At 39.5% G+C, this 23705-nt stretch overlaps 1 protein-coding gene across 1 annotated transcript in view; it reads right to left on the bottom strand.

Moving 5' to 3' along the window:
* The window catches only part of LOC128250104 (uncharacterized), a 47775-nt gene extending 24312 nt beyond the window's left edge, over window positions 1–23463 (bottom strand). Inside the window, exons 1-9 of the mRNA XM_089337818.1 lie at window positions 23158–23463; window positions 19908–20036; window positions 18762–19385; window positions 16575–16962; window positions 15191–15304; window positions 13268–13558; window positions 11511–11828; window positions 4461–4767; window positions 4090–4111 (exon numbers count right to left, since the gene is read on the bottom strand). Coding sequence (XP_089193944.1) covers window positions 4090–4111; window positions 4461–4767; window positions 11511–11828; window positions 13268–13558; window positions 15191–15304; window positions 16575–16962; window positions 18762–19385; window positions 19908–20036; window positions 23158–23451 — 2487 coding nt within the window. The 5' untranslated portion in view covers window positions 23452–23463. The remainder of the gene's footprint in view (window positions 1–4089; window positions 4112–4460; window positions 4768–11510; window positions 11829–13267; window positions 13559–15190; window positions 15305–16574; window positions 16963–18761; window positions 19386–19907; window positions 20037–23157) is intronic.
* Between the last annotated feature and the right edge of the window lie 242 nt (window positions 23464–23705).

The following is a 23705-nucleotide window of genomic DNA, read 5'->3' on the forward strand; positions in this document are numbered from 1 at the left end:
AAGTGTTTATATATATATATACATATATTTTTTCTTTAATTAAATTACATATAATTATGTCCAAATGATTTTCTTTTGTATATAATGGATCATAGTAGGCCTCTATATTTTAAATAAGTATTATATATATATATATATACTTGGAAATGGATGCTTGAAATGGGGAGTAGATAGACAGTAAAGCAACTGATGAAGGGTCGTTCTTTGTATTACTTGTCTTGTTTTCCCTATTTTTCTGCTCGTCATTTGCGTATTTAATTCATTTGTTTTTCTATTTCATGTTGTTTACGTCCTGTACCCACACATGCATATATATATATATATATATATATATACACACACACACACATATATATATATATATATATATATACACTTATATACATATATATATGCATGTATATATATATATATATATATATATATATATATATATATATAACATATATATAAGAATATCTGAAGAAGGAATTGTATTCCGAAATATCATCAGACTATGGATGACTAAATTACAACAGGTATATAGTCCATTTTGTGTATTATAGTGCATTGTTGTACCATTCAAAACTTTTTATTCTTTACAAACAATACACAATGCTTCAAGTGAACTACAAAACTCTATGTATGTATGTATGTATGTATGTATGTATATACACATACAGGGTGGCCCAAAAGTAGGTTTATAGTTATTCAACTATTTCTCTCGTGTTCATATATTAACAGTTTAGATCTTAATTATACAAAAAAAAATATGAACCCATTATTCTATGCTAATTTAATTAATTGCAAGATAGAAATTTAAATGTAATAAAATGCTTTAAAAGAAATTTAGAGTGGCTACGTGATAATTGTAAACCTACTTTTGGGCCACCCTGCGTACATACATACATACATACATATATATATGTATGTATGTATGTATGCATATATGTGTGTGTGTATATATATATATGTGTGTGTGTGTATATATATATATGTGTGTATGTATGGATATTGTATTTCAGGCTGGTCAAATATATGTGTGTGTGTGTATATATATATATATATATATATTAATGATGTGATGTGTATTAATATTGTATATATATATATATAAACGTACACAACAGGCTTCTTTCAGTTTCTGTCTACCAAATCCACTCACAAGGCTTTGGTCAGCCCAGAACTATAGTAGAAGACACTTGCCCAAAGTGCCATGCAGTGGGAATGATCCCAGAACCATGTGGTTGGGAAGCAAGCTTCTTACCACACAGCATGCCTATATGTGTGTGTGTGTGTATATATATATGTAAATAATGTATGTATGTATTGATATATATACTTAGTAAGTCTGTGTGTAATGAAAAGGAGAGAAGGTCATAACTAGAATGCTTTGGATCTGCTTGATCTGGACTGACCTGGGGTTATATGCAAATCTTGCATATTGTTGACTAGAACCGTCAATCAAACACATCACATATTAAATGTTATTGATTTTTTTTTATGTCAACATTTTTTTCCATGCTGGCATGAGTTGGATGAGACTTTGAGATACAAAATTTCGTGGTAGGATGTTCTTCCTGTTGCCAACCCTTACTTAATTTTCTATTCCACTGATCATTGCATGTCGAAGCTGATGAGCTGTAAGATGTGTCCGCTAACCGGAGACATGTAACATCTTCATGGCTTGTCCAGTATCAATGTAATGACACATGGAAATTAAACATTCATACACACACACACATACATGCGGCACAGTTCAAAGGGTAACACAAAAGGCAAGACATGTTACCAAAGTTACGGATGCGGAAGATCAGGTCCCCACTCAACCTTTTTCTCAGGCATGATAAGACAGTCTTCACAACATTAGACGGGCTAGAATACAGAGTTTGCAGGCTGAAATTTTTGCAGAGTAAAACAGATGAATGGGGATCAGCAGCCAATCTCACAGAACACATGTAGATTATATTAAGCATTAATACCAATTGTGAAAGTGCATAGCACAGTGGTTAGAGCGCTCGGCTCACAATCACGAAGTAGTGAGTTCAATTCCCAAACCAGGCTGTGTGTTGTGTTCTCGAGCAAGACACTTTATTTCACATTACTCCAGTTCACTCAGCTGTAGAAATGTGTTGCGACATCACTGGTGCCAAGCTGTATCAGCCTTTATCATTTCATTGGATAACATCGGTGGCATGAAGAGGGGAGGTTGGTATGCATGAGCGACTGCTGGTCTTCCATAAACAACCTTGTCCGGACTTGTGCCTCGGAGAACTTTCTAGGTGCAATCCCATGGTCATTCCTGACCGATGGGGGTCTGTACCCTTTTATCCAATACCAACTATTTTTCCACCCTCCAGGGTTCTGCCACCGATACCTTGTCAACATGATCTTTATCTCTCTTCCTAGCTCCACACTGAGGACTCCCACCCACTTTTGGATAATGTGAGTAACCATCGATCTCTTCCACAGCAAAGAAAACTTGTTCTACCCCTTTCCTTCATACTTTAATCTTTCATCATCTAGCATAACATTGCTACCTCCCTCTCAACTGATGGGGATCTTAGTCATATGGGCCAGATGACAACTTCACCATTGCTGGTGCCACAAAAAAAATAAAAAAATAAAAAAAGGGACCGATATACTTTATGAAGTGGTTGGCATTAGGAAGGGCATCCAGCCATAAAAACCATGCGAAAGGCAAATGTCAGAATATGACCCAGTTATCTAACCTGTTGGGTCCCGTCAAGCTGTCCAACCCGCCTGTGCCAGCAAGGAAGCTTTTAAAAGTTGATAATGATGAGACAACAAGGACATGCGCACATGCACACATACACACACATGCGCGCATGTGTGCACAACAGGGTTTTGTACAGTTTCCATCTTTGATGACAAGGCAGTGATCAGCCTAAAGGCTACAGCAGAAGACAGTTGCTCTAGGTATCACACAGTGGGATAGAACCGGAAACCATGTGGTTACAAAGGCAACTCTGTCAGAGCTGTGTAAACACACAGCTCTGACAGAAAGGTCAAGAAAATAGCGCTGCACTGCATCTCACATAACTGACAGCCAGCTCCCCCCCCCCCCCACCCGTCCCGGAGAAATTCAGAGAATGTTGCTCGACCAATGTGAAGCACAATTGTACGAGATAAATGACCTGTACTTCGAGAAGCACGTATACCAATTTATGTTTGACTAATCATGCTTTGTTTTGAAATAACAACCCACTAATTAGGACTTGATCAGCTATCTCTTATGCCCCCAAATGCAGGCCTGCCACATACTACGTATGTGCCCTGAGAACAGAGCTACGAATTAATTTCTTTTTTTTTTCATTAACCCTTTCGTTACCGTATTTATTTGTGAGATGCTCTGTGTTTCTTTCAATTACTTTAAATATAACAAAGAATTTAGTAAAATAACTTAGTTATCATTCAGCTAGTGTTAGGAACATAAATTGTGATTAAGGTTTGGAGGAAGATTTTAATTTAAGACTTATAAAAACAAGACATTTGTACTACAGAGTCAGAACCGGTTTCAGCCGGGTTTGTATCGAAAGGGTTAAAAATATCATGGTGACTTTAACCCTTTTGTTACCATATTTCTGTTGAGATGCTCTGTGTTTCTTGCAATTAATTTTAAATATATGAAAGAATTTAGTAAAATAACTTAGTTATCATTAAGCTAACGTTAGGAACATAAATTGTGACTAAGGTTTCGTGGAAGATTTTAATTCAAGACTTTTGAAGACAAGACAGTTGTAGCCAGAACCAGAGCCAGGTTGGTAATGAAAGGGTTAATCAATCACTGTGTGTGCTGATGCATAACTCTACAAATTTGTATTTAATAAGGTACTTCTCTGCCTTTATATATAGATCCAGTAATTAATATCTCTATGCCCTAATACATTAATATATTAGTGTTTAATTAGCTCTTTCTTAATCTCTATATCATAGTTCAATTAAAGCAGAAATGAATAGGGTTTAATTACTCATCAGCGAAAAGCATGTGAGTGTACAATTTAAGTACATAAAAAAATTAACAAAAATTAAACCAATTCAACTACACAAAAAAAAAAAAAAAAAAATTACGTGAATTTATGAATTTACAGACTGATCCAACCCCAGCATACTGGCATGATTAAAAACAATAAAAAAGAAACCCAGAAACAATACAACCCCCAAATGAAATGAAACGAATATTAAAAATATTTTTTTTTTAAAAATAATAATATAGAATATTTTTTTTAAAGATTTAAAAATGGAGAACTTGACATTTGTGAGAGAAATAGGATAAATATCCTAAAAGAGTTCCATTTACAATATTTACAATTTGTTGGAAAATTTCTCTTTCCCTAAAAGTTAATACTGAACAGTTTTCACATGCTTTAGTTTGCTTTAAATTTCTATTTTCCTCTTTGCATAGAAAAAGTAGAAAAAAAAAAAAAAAAAGAGAAATCTTGTTTGGAGAATTTGGCTACGGCTGTTGAGGATCTGGATTTGGTTCAGAAGATTCAGGAAGGGCACTCCTGACATGTTCCACCAGATCAAGGCTTGCTAATGCTTCATTGATTATCTTATGTTGAGCACTACGGGCCTTGTAGTGAACGTATGTCTTAAGATTCTGTTTAACTTTGAATCGATAGCATTTCAGTATTTTGGCGGAATTGGTGTTTTTGCATCTAGGCGGTAGTTTTAGAGTTGGTTTCTTTAAAGTTCTCTTTTTATTTGTTGAATCGGTTATGGAATTATCCTTTTCGAGCTGATGCATTTTGATCATTGAAATGGCTAGAAGAAAAAAAAAAAAAAGACAATACACCTAAGTATATATATATATATATGTATAATATATATCTACATATGTGTGTATTATATTTTACAAAAAATATATATATGTATAAACATAAATATATATATATATGTATTATATGAATTTGTTGTGAAGACAGATCTAACTGGGACTTCAAATTTCGCCCATCATCTTGTTCAGCAAGTGAAATAATATTGGTCCACTTGCAGGAAGAAAAGCCTTATCCTAACCAACTGAATTTTCACAATGAATTTGATTCTACAATCAACACAGGGTAACACCACCAGAAAATGTTTAATTGTTACTCTTAAAAACGATTTTAAATAGCTGCAATATTTTAACACACACACACCTATATACACATACACACACACACACACACACACACACACACATATATGCATACATACATATATATGAATGGTCGATGCAAGTGCCCCTTGACTGGCTCCCGTGATGGTGGCATTTAAAATGCACCATCCAAACGTGGTCAATGCCAGTGCCTTCTGACTGGCTCCTGTGCCGGCGGCATGTAAAAAAGCACCTACTACACTCTCAGAATGGTTGGTGTTAGGAAGGGCATCCAGCTGTAGAAACCTTGCCAGATCAGATTGGAGCACGGTGCAGCCCACTGGCTTGTCAGACCTCAGTCAATCTGTCCAACCCATGCCAAAATGGAAAGCAGACATTAAACGACAACGATGATGATGATGATGATGATGATGTATGTATATAATTTAATGAATACAGGAATTATATGTGAACTACTTTAAGTTTCATGTTAAGACAGTGCAGTAATTTGACAGGCATGCATAGCATACCATGCGCAAACCAGTAATTGTTCAAATGTGCACAGAATGCTATGCAAGCCTGCCTGATTACTGCATTATGTGAACATGAAACTTGAATCAGTTCATGTATAACTCCTGGTTTCTGTATTCCTCAAATGGTACTCATCTGTTGTTAGATTGAATATATTTTGTCGACTGTATGGAAGTTCGAATTCATGTTTGATTGCATCTCTCGAAAAAAAGCCCTGAAATTGATATTCACATAAATTTATGTATGTGTGTGTGTGTGTGTGTGTGTGTGTGTGTACACAATATTAAGGGATTTAGGAGAGAATCACGTACTTAAATGGTAGGCTTCAGGTTGGGTTGAATTAACTTGTAAACACCCCTGGAGACAAGGTGTGTTCCCACTGTGCTCATGGATTGTTCTATTGTTTTGAAATTCTATGTATCATCTGATGAAAACAGTTTTTTGCTATGATGTAGTGTACTAATTCATCTATTAAAAACTGAGTTAGAAACAACTGTAATGCACTGATATTCATTCATCGTCTGTTATAAATTTATTTGCACACACACACACATATATATATATATATATATATATATATATATATATATCATCATTATCATCGTTTAACATCCACTTTCCATGCTGGCATGGGTTGGATGGGTTGACTGAGGACTGGGAAGCCAGGAGGCTGCATCAGGCTCCAGTCTGATCTGGCAAAGTTTCAACACCTGGATGCATTTCCTAACGTCAACCACTCCAAGAGTGCAGTGGGTGTTTTTTACAGGCCACTGACACAGGGGCCAAGTCCATGCTCAAATATATACAGAAACACACACGCGCGCATATATTGGGGTCTGGTGCAGTCTTCCAGTGTGCCAGCCCAGCCAGTCAAATCATCCAACCCATGCCAGCATGGACAACAGACGTTAAATGATGATGATGATGATGATGAATGTATTATGTGAAGGCGGCGAGCTGGCAGAAGCGTTAGCACGCTGGGCGAAATGCTTAGCGGTATTTTGTCTGCTGCTACGTTCTGAGTTCAAATTCCGCCGAGGTCGACTTAGCCTTTCATCCTTTCGGGGTCGATAAATAAAGCACCAGTTACGCACTGGGGTCGATGTAATCGACTTAATTTGTTTGTCCCCTCTATGTTTAGCCCCTTGTGGGCAATAAAGAATATGAATGTATTATGTGAATATCAGTTTGGGGGCCTTTCCTAGAGATGTAATCAAACATGGACTTGAAGTTGTGACACAAAATCCTTAAGCCATTTCCCAGCTTAAAACCACCACCTGGACCATGGCTGTATTTAGCAGGGGCCTCCAAAAAACCTAACTTTCAGGTTACAGCTTAAGGTCAAGGATAACTGCCAACTTTCATCACACCACCAAGGAATGAACATAGACATAGCCCTGCCCTGCCCTTGCCGTTCTGACCGAACAAAAAAAAAAAGCAAAAATGAAAGTAAAAAAAAAAAAAAGATGTCAACTAATAATTTGTTTGTTTGTTTAATATTAACATATCTCTGGGAATCGAAACCATGATCTGGCGATCGTGAGAACAACACTCTAACCACTAGGCTGTGTGTTTTGTATTCTTGAGCAAAAACACTTCATTTCACGCAACGTCAGTCCTCGCTGCTGTGAATGAGTAATCTTGCGAGGGATTGACGTACAAAGGTGAGATGGTGGTGACTCAGAAAAATCACGTCTCATGAGTCACGTTTCGTATTCAAAGTTCGAAAGGAAGAATCGTAAAACCAGCACTGAGAACCCCGACTGGTCGGGATTGGTTGTTAAATCACATCGGAGCATATTTATTGCGTTTTTGTTGATATAAAAATTGGCCATCACCCAATTTCCCTCCCTCGCTACGTGGATACAAAATAAGCAGCTAAAGGGTGATAAGGGAGGCAACTCTTTAACATACTGAAGCTGTCGATGCAGCGAGGATAAATATTCGTTTCTACTCTAGGCACAAGGTCCAAGATTTTGGGGGAAGGGGCCAGTCGATTAGATCCGAAAAGATGAAGGGCAAAGTCGACCTCGGCGGAATTTGAACTCAGAACGTAAGGACGGACGAAATACCACTAAGCATTTCGTCCGGCGTGCTAACGTTTCTGCTAGCTCGCCACCTTAAGAATAAATAAATAAATATGGATAATGTCTAGCAACTGAGAGAGGGTCACGGCTGGAAGGCTTTTGATAAAAGGTCTACTCGATCGAGTCTGACGTGAGCAAAACAACAATAATAATAAACACCAAATCAATGACGGTTGGAACGTCTTTAATCATTGGCTGGTTCGATTGAAATTCACTTGGATCAAAACAATAATAATAAACCGTGTCAACGAGGGATGGTTACGGCTGGAACGCATTTGATTAGATTCCAGCTCGATCGAAGCTGACGTGAAACTACACAACATATAGCCGAGCCAATGAGGGCTGGCCACGGCTTGGAGCGTCTTTGATTAAGCGCTTGCTCACTTAAGGTTGACAAGGAGCAAAACAACAACAACAACAACAACAACAATAATAATAATCCTTTCTACTAGTAGGCACAAGGCTTGGAATTTTGGGGGGAGTGTGGGGGGAGCAGTCGATTACATCGACCCTTTCCCCAGTACTCGACTGGTACTTGTTTTGCCGACCCTGACAGGATGAAAGGCAAAGGCGACCTCAGTGGAATTTGAACTCAGAACACAAAGGCGGACGAAAAGCCAAACAGCTTTTAGTCCGGCATGCAAGCGATTCTGCAAACGAATCCGATCGAAAGAAGGAATCAATCACTACATGAAAACACAATGTGGAAAGGTCGCACGTATGCAATATGGAGGGTTGAAAGACATCGATTAACTGGGATTATCCGTGCAATTAAAAGAAAAAAATTCCCGCTGGCGTGTATCTGATGAATGCAATGGACATGTTTCTGTGTTACTACATCTCTTCAGTGAGACTGACAGTGATTGATAAATAGAATAATAGATGGACTGTAATGACAGTGAATATAATAATAGTAGTAGTAATAATAATAATAATAATAATAATAATAATAATAATAATAATAATGCCCGGATGCAGTACCAGGCAATGGCTTTCATGGCTTCTTATCTTAACTGATTGGAAGTGTTATCATGTACATTGTTTTGTCTTGGTATAAAATGATGGGCTACAACAAATATTCTGCTCAATACCACAGATTTCCTTGTTAGATGTTTGACCTTAACCCGTTGAGCATGTCCCTTGGTGGCTGACGATATGTGCATCTCTGATCATGAGCAGAAGTAGTGGAGGAGCATCATAATGTGTCGAGAGGAATTCTTTGGGGTTTGGCTAATTCATCTCTGGAAACATGGATGTTTCGTTCAACATCCTTAAACAACCCTGATTCAGGGACCATTTGAGTGGGATGGGCTACTCGACCTGAAAAAAATTCTAACTGGGCCCCACTTGCGAGGTCATGCGCTGTTAATCTTCATATGAGAAAATGATGACAATGATGATGATGATGAATGCAAAAGAGTTAGTGTTGATGATCTATAGACATCAGTAATATTGTAAAGATCCATTTTGGTCATGAATGACCATGGGATTGCACCTACAAAGTTACCCTCCGAGGGACAAGTCTGGGCAAGGTTGTTTATGGAAGACCAGCAGTTGCCCATGCATACAAGACTCCCCTCAACGTGCCACCAATGTTATCCAAAGGAAAGGCAAAGGCTGATACAGTTGGCACCAGTGATGTTGCAATTCATTTTTACAGCTGATGTGAACTGGAGCAACGTGGAAATAAAGTGTCTTGCTCAACAACACAACACAGAGCGCGATCTGGGAATCGAATTCACTACCTTGTGATTGTGAGCCCGACACTCTAACCACTGAGCTATGTGCCTTCGCACATCAGTAATATATACATATATTAGACATTCTACTTGTTCAAACCAGCAAGATCAGGCCTATCACACCTACCCTGTAATGTCTTTCTAGAAATAAACAATCACATCATTCAAATCTTGAAGCTAGGAGACAATTCATGATTGATTCAAAACAATGTGAAAAAAACCCATTACATTTGACCGAGGAATCTGAATGTAAAAGAACAGGTGTTAATGATCTATATACATCAGTGATATATATATATATATATATACATATCAAGGAGGTGCTGCCTAGGTAGGCAAAATAGGCATTGCCTACCTTGGATAAAATAAATCGATAACATTGTATGCGCAGGAGTGGCTGTGTGGTAAGTAGCTTGCTTACCAACCACATAGTTCTGGGTTCATTCCCACTGCGTGGCACCTTGGGCAAGTGTCTTCTACTATAGTCTCGGGCCGACTAAAGCCTTTGTGAGTGGATTTGGTAGATGGAAAACTGAAAGAAGCCCGTCGTATATATATATGTGTGTGTATATGTTTGTGTGTATATGTTTGTGTGTCTGTGCTTGTCCCCCCAACATCGCTTGACAACCGATGCTGGTGTGTTTACGTCCCCGTAACTTAGCGGTTCGGCAAAAGATACCGATAGAATAAGTACTAGGCTTCCAAAGAATGAGTCCTGGGGTCGATTTGCTCGACTAAAGGCGGTGCTCCAGCATGGCCACAGTCAAATGACTGAAACAAGCAAAAGAGTAAAAGAACAACATTTTTCTTTCATGGCAAAATATTGCACCTAATTCAATAAAATCACAAAAGTTACTTGGATTACTTTTTTAAATATTTTATTTTTTCATAGATTAGGTAGGCATAATTCGACCCTGCCTTTCAATCTCAGTATCAAAACTACGCATAGAACTGCTGTACTACACATGCCACGTACATTCCTACAGCGTTTTCTTTACGTGCTATAAAGGCAGAAATAAATCTGCCTTCAATTCAGTCACGCGCCTGTGCTTCGCTTATCTTTTTTGTGTGTTTTACTACATAAAGGTCACCAACTGCTTACCCTGACTAATTACTGACGGCACGGGCCTGATATATATTACATACAAGGTGCGGCAGAAATTCCCCCTCCCCCCTCACATTTCAAAGGTTTACAAAAGGAAAAAGAAACATTTACGAAAAATTAATTTTACTATTGTTTAAAGAAAGGGTTACAGTTTTTGTTCATTAGCTAAATGAAAACATCTTTGGCATATTTGCATAAGTTTATTAGCAACACATAGGTGAAAGTTGAAAATGTAGGAGGTATTTCTGCCGTACCCTGTATATACATATACATTACGTACATATATATTACATATATGTATAGTTAGGAAGGGCATCCAGCTGTAGAAACTCTGCCAAATCAGATTGGAGCCTGGTGCAGCCTTCTGCTTCATCAGTCCTCAGTCAAATCGTCCAACCCATGCTAGCCTGGAAAGCGGACGTTAAACGACGACGACGACGACGACGATGATGATGATGATGATGATGTATACATATAGGTGAAGGCGCATGGCTCAGTGGTTAGAACGTCGAGCTTATGATCGTGAGGTTGTGAATTCGATTCCTGGACCGGGCTGCATGTTGTGTTCTTGAGCAAGACACTTCATTTCACTTTGCTCCAGTTCACTCAGCCGTAGAAAATGAGTTGCGACGTCACAGGTGCCAAACTGTATCGGCCCCTTTGCCTTTCCCTTGGATAACATCGGTGGTGTAGAGAGGGGAGGCCTGTATGCATGGGTGACTGCTGGTCTTCCATAAACAACCTTGCCCGGACTTGTACCTTGGAGAGTAACTTTCTAGGTGCAGTCCCATGGTCAGTCACGACCGAAGGGGGTCTCAGCATACATATACATATATTGAAGGCTAACAGGTTAAATATTACATACTTTGATGTACAGAATATTTTTTGCACCTGAACATGCATCAAGCCTAATGTGTCTTGGCATTTTTCAGGTGCCATCAAATATGGTAGAATTTAATTAAATTTACCTGCATCAACTGTTTCAATGGCAGATATTGTAGCTTGGTTGTGTATGGAACCGCTTGTTTTGATCTCAGCTGGTTCGTTGTTCGCATCTTCAACACTTTCCATCTTGACTCGAATGTCAGCCATAGAAGTGGTCGCAGAATCTGTGACGGTGGTGTTGGCGGCAACGGAGAGGGAATCGGAGGAGCAAGCCGTCAGCATCGGTGATGTCGCAGCAGTTGTTGTGATGGTGTTCGCAGCCTTGTTGTTGTCCACCTCCATCAGCAGCGTATCCGAATCGCTGGTCGGTTCCGTTTTGGACACGACATACATCGGTGAATCTGCGAAAAAAAAGGGTTGGAAAAAAACAGGTGTTTGGAGAGAGGAAGGAGTAATGAATAGGAGTAAAAGTGTGAGGTAAGGAGAGGAAGGGGAAAAGAAGAGGGAAAAGGAAAATTAACGGACTCTTTTACTTGGTTCACTCATTTGACTGTGGCCATGCTGGAGCACTGCCTTTAGTCGAGCAAATCGGCCCCAGGACTTATTCTTTGTAAGCCTACTACTTATTCTATCAGACTCTTTTGCCAAACTGCTAAGTTACGGGGATGTAAACACACCACCATTGGTTGTCAAGCGATGTTGGGAGGACAAACACAGACACACAAGCATACACACACACATACATATATATATATATATATATATATATATATATATATATATATATATATATATATATATATATATATATATACATATATACGACGGGCTTCTTTCAGTTTCTGTTTACCAAATCCACTCGCAAAGCTTTGGTCCATCACAACACTGCATTGTCATTGTCCACTTCCCCGTGCTTTTGTGGGTTGGACAGTATTTGTTGAGGAGGAAGATTTTTTTTCCTCCATGGCTGGACGCTCTGCCTGTCACCAACCCTCACCTGCTTCCAAGCAGGGCAATATCGTCCCATGGTCAAGCATATTTCTGTAGAATGCTGGACACGAATGACACAGCCTGTATGGTAGTGACAGTCATTTAGAATTAACATGTGAGTTCAAAACAAGGACACACACACACACACATCAGGCTTCTTTCAGTTTCTGTTCACCAAATCCATTCAGAAGGATTTGGTTGGCCTGGGGCTTTAATAGAAGACATTAGTTAAAGCTGCCATGCAGTGGAACTCAACCTGAAACCACATGGTTGGGGAGCAAGCTTTTTAAACACAAAGCCATACCTGCACCTATCTATCTACCTGTCTATCTATCTACCTATCTGTCTGTCTATCTACCTGTCTATCTATCTACCTATCTGTCTGTCTGTCTGTCTATCTATCTATCTATGTCTTTCTATCTGTCTATCTATCTATCTACCTATCTGTCTGTCTGTCTGTTTATCTGTCGTCTATCTATCTATCTTATGTCTTTATCTATTTATCTATCTATCAGGCTGTCTGTCTGTCTTACCTATGTTGTCTATCTATCTATCTGTCTTTCTATCTGTCTGTCTATCTATCTATCTATCTATCTGTCCCCTCTGTGTTCAGCCCTGTGTGGCCAATAAAGAAACATGTCTATCTATCTATCTATCTATCATCTGTCTGTCAGTCTGTTTATCAGTCTGCCTATCTATCTATCTATCTATCTATCTATCTATCTATCTATCTATCTATCTATCTACCTACCGCCTGTCTGTCTACACACACACACACACACACATAAAACACTAACAACATCAACAGCAATGGTAGTAGTAGAAGCGTATATCAACAGATTTGCGTTACCAGACATGGGCGTCGGCGCTGTTGTCTGCTGCAGCACAGTCAGCGTGCTGGGCAGGAGAGACCTTGGACTTCTGTTGGCAATGTTGATGGTGCAGGCAACAGGATAAGGCTGCGACGGGAGGGGGTCTAGTTGGGCTTCGTACACTCCCCCCGAATTGGCACCATTGGAAGTTTTGCTGCTGACGTTAGCAGGAACCGAGCCACTGGCAGTGGAGGCCTTTGGTCCTTTGCTCCCAGTAGAACTTCGTTGCTTTTTCCTGACATTGGTCATGCTCCCATTGGTAGGGGTCTCTGGAGGAGAGAAATCAGCAAGAAGACAAAATTTAGTAACTACACAATTGCCAAGGTGACGGATACATATTCATTCCTTTAAGGCCCACAAGGGGCTAAACATTAGAGGGGACAAACAAGCACAGACAAAGGGATTAAGTCGATTACATCGACCCCCCAGTGCGTAACTGGTACTTATTTAATCGACCCCGAAAGGATGAAAGGCAAGCTGATGATGGATAAATATTATTAACTGCAAAGTTGACTGTATCCCCTTTTTTTGTGGCAGGGGTGGGTGAGGTGGGGATGGGGGTGAGTCAACATTTTTCTTTTGAGATGTTTATTTTAAAATTAGGTACAACGATTTGGGGGTTCAGTCCCACTGTTTGGCACATTAGGAAAGTGTCTTCCTTGGTAGACCAGGTTTCACCAATGTCCTGGAAATGTATTGGTAGATGAAAACTGAAAGCCAGCTGTATATTATGTGTGTGTGTATGGGGGGGGGGGGAGTCTGTTTGTCTTGACATCTTGTGATAGTCGTAAATGAGACTCACTGTCTTACAAGCGGTGTCACTCATTTCCAAATTTCTGCAAAAAAACATGTCTGGAAGTTGTTACCTCGGCTGAAAACAAAGGAGGGTTAGTGACAGGAAGGGCATCCAGCCACAGAAAAAACAAAAATCTGCCTCATCAAATTACACCTGACTCCCACACAGGTATGTAGACAGGGAACTTAAAATGATGAGGATGATATAAAAAAAAAAAAAAAAATCTCCCAAAAATGGTGATTGTTAAAACATTTAATCAACCAAAACACTTTACTTCATTAAGCACTTAAAATATATTATATTATAGGCGCAGGAGTGGCTGTGTGGTAAGAAGCTTGCTTCCCAACCACATGGTTCTGGGTTCAGTCCCACTGCGTGGCACCTTGGGCAGGTGTCTTCTACTATAGCTTCTGGCTGACGAAAGCCTTATGAGTGGATCTGGTAGATGGAAACTGAAAGAAGCCTGTCATATATATATATATATATATATATATATATATATATATATATATATATATATGTATGTATGTATGTATGTGTTTGTTGTTTGTGTCTGTGTTTGTCCTCACCCCACCATCGCTTGACAACCAATGTTAGTGTGTTTACATCCCCGTAACTTAGTGGTTCAGTGAAAAGAGACCGATAGCATAAGTACTAGGCTTACAAAAAATAAGTCCTGGGGACTGAGTGCTTTTTAAGTGACACAAGTACAGGCTAAGTCAGTTTTGGCACGGTTTTTTACAGCTGGGTGCCCTTCCAAAGACCAGCCACTTTACAGTGTGGACTGGGTGCTTTTAAGTGGTACCTGCACTGACAGGGTCACCAAGTACTTGCAAGACAAAAACTTTTAAGAGGGGAGGAGGCATTGGAAGAGGGGGTGTTGATGAAAAGGCGGTGGTAGCACTAGGCCCAAAACCATGCAGTTAGGAGGAGAAATTCTTAACCGCAAGGGAAGGAAGACAATCGTGATAAGAAATGGGAATGGAAGAAAAAAAAAAAGAAGAAGAGGGTAATGGAAGGAAGAGGAAGAGGATGAAGATAGAGAGAGACAGAAGAAGAACAACATAAGATTAATGAAGGGCTGTAAAAATAACTGGCTACTTACTGCTCTGTGTATCAACTGGACTAACAAATGTTTCAGTTAAGGGCATGTGACCAAATACAGCCTCGTATGGTGTGACACGACCGTGAGTTTTCACAAACTTTGTATTGGCTAAGTCTGAAAAGACAAGTGAAATAGGGAGTGATTTAGGGCATCAGATCAAGGCCTTGGAGCTAAGTAGTAAGGTCTGTAGTCAACTATGAACTGCCCTTATGCTATAAGCTGAGCCAACAAAAAACCCTCCCACAATTCTACAACTTTTAAGGACCCTTCCACTATTCTACTACTTATTTATTTCAGCCAACAAAAGACCCTCCCACAATACTCCTACTGCAGCTACTTAAGGACCCTCCCACCATTCTCCAACTTTTAAGGCTCCTCCCACTATTCTACTACTTATTTATTTCAGCCAACAAATGGCCCTTCCCACTACACTACTGTTACTTATTTCATCCAACAAAGGCTCCTCCCACTATACTCCTACTGCTACTTAAGTACCCTCCCACAATTCTACAACTTTTAGGACATAAAGATAGATGAAATGTTGCTTAGCATTTTGCTCAGTATGTGCTAGTGTAAATAGGGTGTGTGCCGCCTGGGGCGGGCCTTCTGTTTGCCACCCCTGGACTCCACTAAAAAACACATATTGCCTACAGCAGACCCAAAGTGGTGCCCCTTTAAAAGTGCCACCTGGGGTGGACTGACCCTACCAAGCTACGCTAGTGCCAGTATGGTAACAATTGTGCCAACTTGCTACCCTTTGCTTTCTTGTTAGCATGCCAGGCAAAATGCTTAGCGGTATTTCGTCCTAAACCAGGACTGCCATGTTATGTTGGCAAACAATCTTTACTCCGAAAATATTAATGACGTGTAGGGGACACCGTATTTTGTTATGCAAGCATAATAAGCTACAATGCTTATTACACGTTTTTATAATATATCTTAGAGTATATTATGATTGCAGAACAAAGTGTGGTGTCCCCTACATGTCATTAATATACATATAAAGACACCTTCAGTTATGAATGACTATGGGATTGCATCTAGAAAGTTCCACCCCTAGGCACAAGTCTGGGCAAGGTTGTTTTTATGGAAGACCAGCGGTCACCCATGCATACTAGCCTTCCCTCTTCATGCCACTGATGTTATCCAAGGGAAAGGCAAAGGCTGATACAGCCTTGGCACCAGTGATGTCGCAACTCATTCCAACAGCTGAATGAACTGGAACATGAAATAAAGTATCTTGCTCAAGAACAAAACATACAACCCGGTCTGGGAATGGAACTCACTATTTCATGACAGTGAGCCCGATCCTCTAACCACTGAACTATGTGCCTTCACAATATACATACACATATAGTTATATATAAGAAACGGTTAAATTTACATTGCAATTTTGCGAGATGACTTTCCCATGAGTCTTGCGGAAGACTTTTCAGATCTTCAAAAATTCTCCAATGTAACGGTCCTGATGATGCCAGTGGATCTTCTAAAATACTTGTGGTAACATTAATTTGGGATGACCACACACGAAGCACCTCTTCCAGTTGTTCGGCAGCCTGCATGGTGCAGCCGTTGTAGATTAACTGTCTTGGAGCGCCGAAGTAGGCGAATACGTTTTTGGCAATGCCCAGTGCCAGTTCACTAATGTCTTTCTTACACAATGGCCAGAAGATGCTGTACTTTGACCAGAGGTCAACGTAATGCACCACTAGTGTAAACTGGTTAGATGGTGCTGTTTCAGTTTGTAGTTCATTGATATCAATGATGGTTACCTGGAAAATGACAAATATAAAAGTATATATATATATATAAATAATATATAATCAACATCAAAATCGAATCACACATGCAAATTGTAGTTGTGGCTGTCTGGCTCCTCGTGCCAGCGGCACGTAAAAAGCACCATCCAAACTTGGTCGATGCCAACCCCCTCTGGCTCCTGTGCTGGTGGCACATAAAAACACCATCCAAACGTGGTCGATGCCAGCTCCCTCTGGCCACTGTTCCAGTGGCATGTAAAAAAGCACCCACTACACTCTCAGAGTGGTTGGCATTAGGAAGAGCATCCAGGTGTAGAAACACTCCCAGATCAGACTGGAGCCTGGTGCAGCCTCCTGGCTTCCCAGACCCCGGTCGAACCGTTCAACCCATGCAGCATGGAAAACGGACGTTAAACGATGATGATGATGATGATGATATAATATGAATATTAAATGAAATAGAGAAATACAATTGACAAACTAACAATTTATTTACATTATAATATAATATACTATAAAAAATATAATATAATATAGCATAACAAATTTTAAAAAAAACCCATAAAAAGCAAACAATTTGTTTCAACTTACATACATTACTCTTTTACTTGTTTCAGTCATTTGACTGCGGCCATGCTGGAGCACCATCGACCCCAGGACTTATTCTTTGGAAGCCTAGTATATATTCTATCGGTCTCTTTTGCTGAACCGCTAAGTTACGGGGATGTAAACACACCAGCATCGGTTGTCAAGGAATGGTGGGGGAACAAACACAGACACACAAACACATATACATATATACGATGGGCTTCTTTTCAGTTTCCGTCTACCAAATCCACTCACAAAGCTTTGGTCGGCCCGAGGCTAAAGTAGAAGACACTTGCCCAAGGTGCCACGCAGTGGGACTGAACCCGGAACCATGTGGTTGGTAAGTAAGCTACTTACCACACAGCCACTCCTCCTGCGCCTAGTTGATTAATAAAATATTCCTATCTATGTATACAAGCCTCTTCAGGGCCTTGGTTCAAAAAGACAGACAAAATTCCATGTAAAGAACTGCCTAATTGCAAAATACTAGGAGCGTGAGCGTTAATAATTCAAACAAGTACAATAAAAGAACAACAAAATTCAAATGGATAAAATAATTAAAGAAAAGAAAATTTACAATGGTCATAAAATGTTTCTATATATCTCCAATAATCTATATATATAAAAATGAGAATGTGTGTCTGTGTGTGTGTGTGTGTGTGTGTGTGTGTGCTTCCCTAAAACTCGAGAACTACACAACCAATTTCATTCAAATTTTACACATGCCTTTAGTCAAAAAATGTTTTTAACTTCTTGCATAGTTCAAGCCCACAGCAACATCATATCTCCTCCACTATTTAAGTATTACGTGTCAAAAGTGAAACAAAAACACTCATGTCATTCGAACCGGAATCTCAAAAACATTGTCCCCTTACATCTCATTCTCATTTAAGTACCATGACAGGCAAATAAAAAAAAAAACTTGTATTAATCTAAATGTATTTAACCCTTTAGTGTTCACATTATTCTGCCATAATTAATGCTTTTTTATCCACATTGCTTTGAACTAATCATGCATTATCTTGTAGCTATGAGATTTTGATGAGGTAGCTGTTAATTTTAAAAACGATATTGTAGGGTTGGTGTGAGAGACCAGATCTGGCCAGTTTGAACATAGAATAGGCAGAATACTTTTGGCCAGATATGGCCGGTTTAAATGCTAAAGGGTTGAATATAGAACTGAACAAAAACAAAAGAAAAATATAAAAATTTAAACAACTCACTCTGCCAACAGCCATAAAGAAACTTGCCCTTAAAACGTGCACACGTTGGTTCTTACTATAATCTCTGAAATTCGGTACAGAGCTATTCTTGGGTCCTGCCAGTGAATACGTAATTGGTAAATGATGTTGGGTGCGCACATAGTCGTGGTCTTGCTGTGATGGTCTCTCTCCAAAAATCCTACTGCTTATTTTGATATTGGTGTTAGCTTTTGGTTGATGAGCTGAACTCGTTTCTCTTGTTGTTGTGGTTGTCGTTGACGTTAATGTCCTCTTTGCTCTTCGTGTTGTTGTCTCTGTCTTTTTTGCCGTCGCCTTTGTCTTTTTCGCAGACGTGGCCTTCGCTTTTGTTTTCGCTCTCGCTGTTGTTGCTGTCGTGGTTTTGGTCTTCGCTCGAACCGTTTTCCTCGTCGTTGTCGATAGTTTCTTCCCCTTTTTCGGTTTTTCTTTCTTGATGTATTTTCTAGGATTCTGTTGGCACTTTGTGTCGGCGGGGATGATGTCGTCTTCGTATTTCAGACAGAAGAGGGAGATGTTCTCTTCGGGCACGGAACCGGCGCAGACTGGACACATCTTCATGAACTTCAGCACCACCTCGCAGGGGATGTGTGAATAATTGCGTTTCAACTAAAGAGGAACAAACAAAATGGGAAAAAGAATGAGAGAGAGAGAGAGATATAGAGAGAGAGAAAAGGGAAGAAGAGAATGGGGGGATAGAGGAGGGAGAGAGTGGGAGGGGTAGAGAGGAGGGAAAGAGTGGGAGGGATAGAGAGAGGGATAGAGTGGGAGGGATAGAGAGAGGAATAGAGTGGGAGGGATAGAGAGAGGAAGAGAGTGGGAGGGATAGAGAGGAGGGAGAGAGTGGGAGGGATAGATAAGAAGAGAGTGGGAGGGATAGAGAGGAGGGAGAGAGGGGAGGGATAGAGAGGAGAGAGAGAGTGGGAGAGAGTGGGAAGAAGAGAGTGGGAGAGAGTGGGGATAGAAAGGGAGGGAGAGAGTAGGAGGGATAGAGGAGAGAAAGAGTGGGAGGGGTAGAGAGTAGGAGGGGTAGAGAGTAGGAGGAAGAGAGTGGGAGGGATAGAGAGGAGGCAACAAAAACGCAAAGAAAGAAATCTGCAAGAAGGAATAGGAATATAAAGAAGAGCTTACTTGAAATATTGTCTTCTCAAAACCTAGGTGATTTCTGCTGCCATGTTGGCTGTGTGCTTTGTAGATCATGTCAAAGAATTCTTCTTTGAGCACAACCCGCCGGAATCGTCCGAACAAGTCATCGTTGAGCTGCAAAAAGAGGAAATTATACAGAAACATCAAGAGGCTTGAAATATTTTTGTTTTAATGGTGAAACTTGAAGCAGATGAAGTATGTAAGTTCTGGGTTAAAATGAAGAAAAAAAAAATAGCCTTTGGATAAGCGAAATGTCAAAGGACCTTCAACATTTTTCTATCTAATGATTTTTTTTTAAGCCAATATTCTACATGCTGTTATTTTTGGCCTGTAGAATAATGGCTGTACGGCAAGAAGTTTGCTTGTCAACCACATGATTTTGGGTTCAGTTCTACAGTGTGGAACCATGAGCAAGTGTCTTCTATTATAGCCTTGGGTTGACCAAAGCCGTGAGTGGAATTGGTAGAGGGAAACTGAAAGAAGCCTGTCATATATATATATATCATCATCATCATCATCGTTTAACGTCTGCTTTCCATGCTAGCATGGGTTGGATGGTTTGACAGGACTGGTGGGCCAGAGGCTACACCAGGCTCAATCTGATCTGGCAGAGTTTCTACAGCTGGATGCCCTTCCTAATGCCAACCACTCTGAAAGTGTAGTGGGTGCTTTTACGTGATACCGGCATGAGGGCCAGTCAGGCGGTTCTGGTAACGACCATGCTCAAAAGGTGTTTTTATGTGCTACCTTCACGGGAGCCAGTCCGGCGGCACTGGCAACGACCATGCTCGAATGTTGCTTTACACGTGCCACCGGCACATGTGCTGGTAAGGCGATGTTGGCAATGACCACGTTTGAATGCTTTCCATGTGTCACCGGCACAGGAGCCAATCCGTGCCTCTGGTAACGATCACGCTCGGATGTGCTTTTAATATTCCACTGGCACAAGTGCCAGTCAAGCAGTACTGTCATCAGCCACGTCAGCAACTTTGATTTTGATTCTATATATATATAATCAATGTTGAGAGAAAAAAGGAAATGGAGAAATAATGGATGTATGAATAATTTATTTGTATGTTATAAAATGATGAAAATTTCTTTTAAAAAACAACAGTACAAATAAATTGATTACAAGGTGTAAAGCTCAAAAAATAAAATAAAACACAAATAAATTATTCATACACGCATTATTTCTCCATTTTCTTCTTTTCCCTCAATATCGATAATATATAATTTCAATAATCTCTAACATATACCAATGGCTTTCGCATTATATGACAGGGATTAACCAGTGGAACACCTTGGATTATATAATCCCTAATGAGGAGCACCGCCTTTAGTTGAGCAAATTGACCCTAAGACTTATACTTTGTAAGCCTAGTACTTATTCTATCGGTCTCTTTTGCCAAACCGTTAAGTTACAGGGATGTAAACACACCAGCATCGGTTGTCAAGTGATGTTGGGGGGACAGTAAAAAGCACCCACTACACTCTCTGAGTGGTTGGCGTTAGGAAGGGCATCCAGCTGTAGAAACTCTACCAAATCAGATTGGAGCCTGGTGTAGCCATCTGGTTTCACCAGTCCCCAGTCAAATCGTCCAACCCATGCTAGCATGGAAAGCAGACGTTAAACGACGACGATGATGATGATGATGATATATATATATATATATATATATAGGCACAGGAGTGGCTGTGTGGTAAGTAGCTTGCTTACCAACCACATGGTTCCGGGTTCAGTCCCATTGCATGGCACCTTGGGCAAGTGTCTTCTACTATAGTCTCAGGCTGACCAAAGCCTTGTGAGTGCTTACGGCCTCAAAATTAATCTTAGGTAACACATCTGCATCTATACTTAGTAGAGATAACGGCATCCCGAATATTATTTTAGCAAGTTTAAAGTGATTTCTTTTGTGCCACAAACCATTTACCATTTCTGTGGTGTTACTCCCCATCCTTCTTTTTAATGGTTTATCCAGTGCTGACTGGGGTTGATGTAATTGACTTGATACCCTCCCCCTGAAATCGCTGCCCTTGTGCCAAAATTTGAAGCTGATATTACAGGGAATATAAAGGCAAAGCTGTTGAATAGGGCCCCTACCCACCACCGTTTCATTTTTATTTTCATTTTCTTCTTCAAAAATTTCTTTGGATTTTTAGATTTCCAACAACGGTGGAGATTGCAAATGTGCTAAAAAGGCAAAAAAAGAAACAAAACCGAAAACTAAAATTTTAAAATTTTAAATTTTTACTCCACCCATGTTTTTTTTTTTTTTAATTTTGGGGAATATTCTTGAAATTCCTATTTTAAAAATACGGAGATTTCAATTCTCAAAAAAACCCCCAAAAAACCCCAATAAAAATGAAAAAAGCCCCCCCCCCAAAAAAAAAATCAATATCGGTTTCCACTTTTAGTTTGTGATCATAACCCAAGACCACCAATATATACGATTACAAAACAAAACGAAACAAAACAACAAAAACACGATTTTCATGTTAAACTTAAGAGAAAAGAAAAACAAAACACAAAAAATAAAACTCATTTTCGCAAAAGACGATAAAAAATATCTGGCGAGAGAAACTCAACACATTTGAAAACTTTGTAATTCCTTATTAGTTCTTTATGTAACTAATTATGCCTAAACGAAAAACTGACTCCAATCAAGATTACACACACACGTCTTATAATATTTATTTCAATAATGACGAGAAGCTGGCAGACTCGTTGGCCCATCAGGCAAAATGCTTAGCGAAGTTCTGAGTTCAAATTCAGTCGAGGTAAACTTGATCTTTCATCCTCTCGGAGATCAATAAAATAAGTACCCGTTGAACTCTGGGTTCGATGCAACCGACTAACCCCAGCTACTCCAAAAATTGCTGGACTTGTGGCCAAAATTTAAAATCAGGAAGTTTTTGCCATAATTAAAAGCTTTAATAACCAAACGAAATTAAGAGCAACGCTGCAATTATTTTATGCAAATAAATTTATCCCAACAATGTTTCTTAAAATTGAACAAACAGAAGACTAAGATGATACACTAACATATATTTTCTGTGCCATTACATATACATTCACGCACACACATATACATTCACACACACGCCTACACAATCACACACAGAGGTTAAAACTGTACATTAGATGTGTTTATTTGTTCGCCGGGACAATTCCTAATTTCCACAGCTCAAATACAAACTAACGTAATCATTAATCATAAATTAAAACTCAACGAACCCTATTTGCGGTTTTCCGGCCCTTTTTCACTGTACACAAGACATTCTGTAATCGAAGCAAAGGGAAATCTTTGAGTTGGATTTTGTCCTGCTTCACATAAGACGTGATTTCCGAGTCTGAAAAGTCTGGATCGTTCTGAAGAACTTTCAAGATGCGTCCAGCTTTCTCTTGGGAGATGACACAGTCAGTGGGAGTGTCTGTTAAATACTGGTCAATGCATTTATTGAATATTTCTTTGAACTCGGCCAAGCTTTTCGGTCGATCTCCCTCCATAATGTTTTGTATAACGGCCATTATTAATCTTCAAACACTAAAGATTTATCAATCGAAGGGGAGGCTATTATAAACTTTATTTTGCAAGAGTTTCGTCCCTTTAATTATTCTGTTCTTAAATAAATAAATAAATAAAAAAATGACCGTTTCCGAAATATAATTTTAGGTTTTTTACTTTTACGGTGGAACTTCAGAATTGGCATGTACTCGTTACTGTTGTTGTGTCTGGTTCTTATTCCAACGACATCCTTTGTTGAGCGGCTTAGTGATGAGAA

Source organism: Octopus bimaculoides, chromosome 19 (assembly GCF_046866305.1).
Source record: "Octopus bimaculoides isolate indiv1 chromosome 19, ASM4686630v1, whole genome shotgun sequence".
Taxonomy (NCBI): Eukaryota; Metazoa; Mollusca; class Cephalopoda; order Octopoda; family Octopodidae; genus Octopus; species Octopus bimaculoides.